Here is a 7,943-nt window from a genome sequence, read left to right as displayed (position 1 = left end):
TCTGAGAATAAAATCAATAAAAGATACAATAACGCCAAGAATCAACAAAAACAAGGACCGAACCACAAATCATATAATGATAAGCAATCTTTTCCCCCAACCCCTCTTGGAGAAGAGATTGAAAAGAATGATTGTGCGGAGAACCATTGATGGATGGTACCCGACTCAAGCCATGAACCAATATTTATAACATTTACTAATTACTATATAAGTAGATTGTAAATATGCAATAAACAGTTAATAAAAAAAAAAAACAAAAAAACAACATTTCGAAGGGCATTATTTACAAATAATTTTTGCCGATATCCTGAAAATTTCAAGTTGAGAATGGATGTATTATCAGTGATTCGAACCTTATCATTTGATGAAATGACTTTCCTTAACTATTGGTAGTATATAATAAAATTTATATAAAATACATTTCAAGAAAACTGGACAGATGATAAGAAATTTTAGGTAGCACATAACCTAGCTAAAGTAACAGCTAATCTTTGCTTATTTGAATTCAAAGATTGTTTGAAACTGGTTGAATACTATCAGATAATAATTTAACTACTCCCCCAGCCATCTTAGGTCCATAATGTCCAGCCCAAAACTGATTATCCTTTGCTTTATGCTCAAATAAAATTCCTTCAATATCCTCAGTATAATCCTTAATCACAATCTCTACCTGTAATAGCATAAAAATATAAGGTATTTTATTGAAGCATTATTCTTCCAAAACTTTATTTTTTAAATAGTTAAATTAATTTGTATTTTTACCTTTTTCCATTGAGTTGCTTCATTTGCAATAAATTGTATTTCTTTTTTTTCTTCAATTATAATTTCATTCTCAATATCAATAGGGTATTCTTCTTGTAAATTATCATCTTGCGCAATAACTTTATTTTTAGCGGTACGATAAATAACAGCTTTGAGTTGATAATAACCTCCACAATCAAAACGACCAGCATACCATTCGCTAACATAAATGTGGGGTTTGAATTTCTTTACAATATATTTTGTTAGGTTTCCATTAAGCTCTATCCTTTGCATCTTACTACATGAAGAAAAGGAAGTTACAAAACAACTTTTAGCTCCCTCAAAATCAGGAATATTGTTTGGAATAGGATCACTGCCAACTGGAGAGTCTTCAACTTTCATTCTATTGCCCCCATCCTCAAGAATCATCCAATGACTAAATTTTTTTTTACCACAGTTATTTCTAAGCAAATTTTTGTCGAAACAACTGTTATCCAAACACTTATAGCTTACATACCAAGGCAGTGGCCTGGGAGTTTTATTTAATCGTCGAAAAATGGTAGACCATAAACTATGAGTTTTCGTCAAATTGTACCATTTTTTACAAACCAAACGAAGTTTCCAGATATCTTTGACAGACACAAAACTTAGAATGTGAATTATTATCTCTTCTGGTAGGTAAACTTCACTTAAACATAATCCGTTGTCTAGATTATCATCCGGAAAATTATATTCTAAAGCACCTATATAATCATATTGGTCATTTTCCATATCGAATCGGCTATTGGAACTGAAAACCAAACCCATTTTTATTTCACAGGCATTTGAGAAGACTGCTAAGTTTTCCCACCTGTACTATTTTAACCCTTTAATAACAAAAAATAATCGAATATTTCTGTTTGTCAAATTAATTTCAGGCCATAGACCTAATATCCATGGACGTCGCGTTAGAGAGAGAAGTCGGGAGAACGAATAAGATGGAACATCGGAGGGCAGTCTGTCAACTCTCTTGATTTATTGCCCTAGAGAAAGAGAACAATATACATCTCTTTCAACTCGAAGAGTTGAACCACAGACTAGTAATCTGTGGTTGAACGTTAAATCGTTATTCCAAATTTGAATTTCGATAATCATGAATGAATGAATGTTCTCTTTTATCTAATGAAAATTTTCTGTAGCACAATCCTTTTCGAAATGAAAATATTATTCCGAATTTGCTTCTATTTAGTCTCATGAAAAATATTGAGAATTTTTCTACCTGAAGTAAAAGAAATATTACCAATTCAAAAGATGATTGAAACGAATATTACTTATCTTCACCTATAGCCAATAAGAGTATTGCTGATTCCTATACGCAATTATTTATATGTATATTATATTTCCTTGAGATATTAACGAGTCCAAATCATTGTTACATTAAATCCTGTTCTGTCCCCACAATGTCAGAAAGAAGTATGGTCTAAAATTTCTCAATTTTCCTGATTCACATGGTAGAAGTTCATCCAAATATATGCCATATTTTATTCCATCATTGAATTAGGCAAATCGAAATGATAAATATAAAAAAGTATGTAAATTTCATTCTATTCAGTTCATAAAACATATAAATAAATATCATGTCTTTATATCTTTCAATCAGATGATTTTGACATTTGACCATCTCAGAGTAATAAATCACCTATTTTATTGCTTTTAGGTTCTTCACAGATTGCCCTCAGTAGCATCTCTGTTCGAATCAAGAGAAATCATATATTCTTCTCTCTCTAGGTCTTTCTCCTCTACGAGCTTCTGAAAAATCACGTGACACTCGGTCCATGGATATTAGGTCTATGTTTCAGGCATAGACTTATCACATATTAGTCTGTGATCATAGACCTTATATCATATATTAGGTCTATGTCTGTGATACTATTTATCTATGATAAACAAACCATAGACCTATAAAAAAATTATTATTCTATGTCTATGGACTGGCCCTCAAGTGCATAGATAAACTAGTAAGATTAGTTTGTCTATGCTCAAGTGGCTTCTTTTCGCAACGTCACAACACTTAGCGGACCATAGAATTAATAAAACCATGGAAGGAGTCTAGAGAGAGTGAAGTGTGGGTTTCGACATTGTCATCAGTAGATGCATAGTATAAAGCTTAGAATATTTTATAATCTATCTATATTCTAAGGTATAAAGAATCCTTCTTCATACCATGATAGAGAGTAGACAAACATGAAATTGTCTATCAGCGGAGGCGCCGCTGCTGACAGAAGCTTCTATTTTGGTGTTAGGAATGGGAACGCGCATTAGAGAGAAATAGAGCTAATACGCATTGTACTAGTTTGACAAAGATGAACAATCGGAGACCACGTGATACGGGGCAAAACAATCGGGTTTTTGAACCGGAGTTACGGTCGCCACAGGATCATTTGTAATTTTTGAATATCATAGGTACTTTAGGAGAATTAAATCATGATGTTCATATTGAGACTTCCTAATTCGATAATTTCACATTACTACTTCTGCAAAATTGCTTAAAATTATCGATTTATTCATTAAAATTCCTCTTGGTAAAATACAAATTTGGACAAAATTTTTTTTAAATTGGAAACGTCGATAAAATTACTTTTTCAATTCTTATTGAATTTTGGAAATGATATAAATTCACACAAGCTGTTGGTAAATGCGAGTAAAAATCAATTTAAAAAAAAATTCGCTTAAAACAATTGTTCATAATGAATGAATATTGAAAGTGAAGGGATTTGAAAAAAAAATACAAATTCAACAGAATTAATTTAAAAAGATTTTGAGATTTAATATATTGAAAATTCTAAAATATTAGTTATTGTTCTTTGAAAAGAATTAATTTTGTGTACTTTTGTCGAATATGCTCTTCATTTTCAAGAGTAGATTTATTTTTGTGATGTATTCTTTTCTTGGAGTAATAATAATAATCTTTATTTTGAAGAATAACCTGAATACATAAATAGGCAAATTATTAAAATTTTTTATGTCAAAAATCAAGAATCGGTGAGCGCTATGCTAGTCTCCCCAATAAATACTTTTCCACTGAATATGGTTCTAGGTCCATCAGCAACGTATGGACTTCTTTTTTAAACCTATTAATAGGACCAGCTATTTTATTTTATCTGGCAATCTGTTGAACAACTTTAAACAGCTACACAGGGCAGTCTTTTTCGTCATTGTTAGGTGATGGATTGGGTATGAATAGTTGTTTGTTTTAGTTCCATAAACATTTTGGGGTTCATACTCCGTAAAAAGTTCCCTATTCTTATAGAAGAACATCAAGCATTCCTGGAAATACACTCCACTCAGGGTCAGAATTTTTGCTCTTCTAAAATGCCCTCTGCATGACTCTCTGTATCCTATTCCTGCCATGATTCTAATGACCCGTTTTTGCACAACAAAGATTTGTTCATTGTCTCTGCTCTTTCCATAAAAAACTATCCCATAGCGGAAGACTGATTCGAAGTTAACATGGTATACCATTTTAATCGTTGTTTCATCTACATATCTCCTCAGGATACGTAGCTATGCAGTAGCTTACCCTATTCAATTTCTCAATTGTCCCCTCAACGTGGCAGTTGCAGCTCAGACAGCAAAAATTTGGTGCTAGTAAAATACACTTTCAAGATAGCCTTCTATTATCACTAGGTTTATTTTGATCATCCATAGTCTTCATAGGTCTTTTTCTATGAGATCTAGGTAAGGAAGTCTTCTTCTTCAAATGTTCCGGAAAATTAATATATTGAGGGAATGGAGCCTTCTCTGAGTTTTATCTGTCCAAAATTACGCATAATATCACTGTCAATAAAATGTTTACTGCATAACGCAGTGAATTTTGATGGCTGGAAATTTTTTTTTTTCATAGCTAACACCCACTGAGATCTCAATTTTGAATCACTGGGAAATATGTAGAATTAGAAATGTAAGTACTGCATAATATATTTACGTATTATTTCTGCGAAAGTACTTACGAGAAAAAAGATATTCCACTACCTTTCTTGAACCTTTCCGTACAATTATACATATACAGAACAGGATTTAACCATGATGAAAAATAAAAAATATGAACAATATGATCCTACTAATCTTAAATTGTTGCAAGGAACGATAATTAATTCAACTTCAACACTTCTTACGGAACAAAATATGCTCATTAGCAGTGATACTTAGCCACTCCATGCAATAGGTGCTTTCCAGCCAACGTCAGGAGCTCCTCGGTACAGCTCCGAAGCGTACTGAAGTGCACTTGTAGAGGAATCCTGCAGTTGTAGTGTTCCAGTAATCAGGGCATCGACAGCGTGACCAGATTGAAATATGGTGAATCTACTAAACTTGCCGCAGAAATCTACTAAAAATCTACCAACACCGTTCAGAAATCTACTAAAAATCTACTAACACATTTGTTGACAAAATTTCACAGATGGCGCTGCATTATATTTTAACATTATTCAGAATACACTTTATTCTAATGTCTCTTATGGTTGAATTTCACTTCATGAATAGGATAGATAGTACAGATTCGAAAATAAAACAAGATTTCATTTCAAAAGCGATCTTCCACCTGCGATCGCACAAAAACTCCTGACTTCATGACAGTGTTTTTATAATTTTGACATTTATTTGCGCAATCTCTTATATATCTAGCATTTGTTTTTAAGGAAATCGTGAAAGAATCGTCAAAGATCAACAAGAAACCCAATAAAAAATTACCAAATACAAAATTCTTTGAACAGGAATGTTCGAGGTACTAGATACAAGATAAGATACATTCCGAAATTGAATCTGAAATACTTACAAAAAAATACGTTTTTTTTAATTCAAAGATACTTCAATTCAATGATATAAATAATATATAAGATTAAATGAAGTACGATTTCAAATAACAAAAATTATTTTGATAATTATATTTGACTCCAATAGTATCTGAATTAGAATTAACCAATTCGATTCATGATTATCAATAGCCAATAGGTACTTCCGTTTAAATTTAGAAGGGCGTGCGTATCTGCAAAAATCACTTGGGATATTTGACTTTAAGTTTAAATACTTTCATTTGTGCCATCCACAGATTAAACCGAATTAACATATGCATTGTCATGTATTCCTTTCTCATATTAATTCAATTAAATCTGTGGATGAAATGAAAGTCTTCAAAGACAAATACATAACTTTGATAAGCTTTTTTGCAGATACGCCCTTTTTCAATTGAAACGGCAGTATATTTGTGAAGGTCTTTTTTATTTGCTTTCATTAAATTCAATTGAACATTTGCTCATATTATAAAATAATATGAATCTGAATAATTGAATTGATTGGAAATACAAAAATTAATCTTCGTGAAAATTTTCTATTGAATAAAGGTCATCAAAAAAATGATTTTGTTATGTGAAATGAATATATTTAAATCTGAAATATCCAGCCACCCGAATTTGTCGATGAAATTCCAGTTAGACATAATTTTTTCCACTAAATAGAATACCAAATGTGAGATAATGGTACCTATATTTTCGAGGGAAGTTTACACACCATCTGTTTTTAATGAGGCACCCTTCGCACATTCCATCATTCTTTGTATTTATTCTCAGCCGACAACCCCAAAGAAGTTTTATGATTTTATTATGTTTAAGTAGGTACATTCTTCTAGAATCACGTAGAACGTAGAACCTCAATGAGAATGAACAATGAATTGATTCATAGGAACAGTCTAGACATCCGATTTCCCATATTCTCAACCGTCTCGGTTAGATTTTTTAAAACTTCCAAAATCTACTAAAATCTACCAAAGGATTTCTTCCTACTAAAAACTCCATGAAAATGCGAAAAATCTACTAAAAAAGTAGATTTCTACTAAATCTGGTCACACTGGGCATCGAGCCCTCGCGTTACCTTCCCCTTTCCCCTGAAGCACCACCCGCATTTGCGGGGCTTCGAGCCCTGACAGGTGTGAGAGAGAAAGAAGACCGTTACTTCGCATAAAGTACGAGACAGCTGTAGAACGCTGGTTTGTTTACGTTGAATTTGACAGTTTCGTTTTGGCGCGTTCCACTCATAGCAAGGGCTCGAAGCTCTAGTGCGCCGAGCCCCGGGGTGACACGCACCTGACTGGAAAGCAGCTAATGTTTTGCCCCTTTACAGCTGATTATTGTCCATCTCATTCACGTTACCGTAAGTCTCTCTCCAGGGCCCCCGCAAGGGACATCAGCGCCCGCTTGCGGAACATATTTTGGAGCCCCTTAAAGGGGGGAGGTGGAGAAAAGTATATACTACTGTATAATCGTAAATTTTTTTTTTGAAGTTTTGTTGAGAATTTAGTAACTTAAGCTGTATTCTTCTATAAATTATTCATAAAGGCATAAACATTTAATTAGGATCAATCCAGAAATTGAATGGATGTTTTTCTAGATTTGGCTGCTGCAAATTCTTTTATATTATCAATCAATCAATTTTATCGAGTATCTCTTGCTCTATATCTAAGATTGCCAATCCAGTAAATCTTTCTTGAGACATGGTAGACTTCAAATAGTTTTTAAAAATTTTTAATTCAGTGAATGATCTCTCACCAGAAGCAACAGACTCAGGACACAGGTAAAGTGAGAAGGATTCTTGAGGCAATAATAAGATTCGGTAAAGAAGAAGTTAGGTTATTTTCAAAAATATATTGTAGAATAATAAGATTCGGTAAAGAAGAAGTTAGGTTATTTTCAAAAATATATTGTAGAATTTCAAGAGGATTTTCGCTTCAGATAATGAAAACAATCTTAGAGCTTTTATCTCGTTGAATAAATCATTTTCTTTCTCGTCAGTCTTTTTTTTTTCCTGTCATTAGTTAGCTTTTGTTGAAGAGCATGGCAGCATTTCAATAGATATTTGTCATTTAATTTATGAATATCACAAATAAAACAAAAAACGTTAACGTTATCTACTATTTAAGGAACTTAGTGTTTGATCAATTATCTTCTAAAAGAAATTTATTTTAAAAGCGATTTTTGGATCTTCCGTCTGTTCATAATCGAACAATTTTGGTTTATACTTTCGTCTTACAGTATATAATGGAGAAAAACCTTGATTTATCTCAAGAACAGCCGCTAGTTTTCCAGCTCTCGCAAGTTTTTCCTCGAGAACATTATCATCCCTATAATTTTTGAAATGATCAACTAAATTCTTCAAATGGTTTTGGCACACTT

The 7,943-nt window shown here is 32.5% G+C and overlaps 1 protein-coding gene across 2 annotated transcripts; it reads right to left on the bottom strand.

Moving 5' to 3' along the window:
- Positions 1 to 379: 379 nt before the first annotated feature.
- LOC123674781 (F-box only protein 6-like) lies at positions 380 to 1,673 on the bottom strand. Of its 2 annotated transcripts, XM_045609873.1 has the most exons (3): positions 1,592 to 1,673; positions 763 to 1,531; positions 380 to 670 (listed from the first exon to the last, which is right to left on the bottom strand). In XM_045609873.1, the coding sequence occupies exons 2-3, from the start codon at positions 1,510 to 1,512 to the stop codon at positions 506 to 508; spliced, it is 915 nt and encodes a 304-aa protein (XP_045465829.1). In that variant the 5' UTR covers positions 1,513 to 1,531; positions 1,592 to 1,673; the 3' UTR covers positions 380 to 505. The 2 variants fall into 2 exon arrangements, with proteins under 2 accessions (XP_045465829.1, XP_045465821.1); XM_045609865.1 differs by having other exon boundaries at positions 763 to 1,664.
- Positions 1,674 to 7,943: the final 6,270 nt, after the last annotated feature.

Source organism: Harmonia axyridis, chromosome 1 (assembly GCF_914767665.1).
Source record: "Harmonia axyridis chromosome 1, icHarAxyr1.1, whole genome shotgun sequence".
NCBI lineage: Eukaryota > Metazoa > Arthropoda > Insecta > Coleoptera > Coccinellidae > Harmonia > Harmonia axyridis.
Note: the sequence above shows the minus strand (reverse complement) of the source record. Positions and strands in the feature narration are given on the sequence as shown.

What these genes read in the sequence shown, in the direction of transcription:
- LOC123674781 (XM_045609865.1), bottom strand. Translation starts at nt 1,548, where the DNA reads ATGGGTTTGGTTTTCAGTTCCAATAGCCGATTCGATATGGAAAATGAC. An exon ending in AAGCAACTCAATGGAAAAAG is followed by an intron (nt 671 to 762) that starts GTAAAAATACAA and finishes ATGCTATTACAG; the next exon opens with GTAGAGATTGTGATTAAGGA.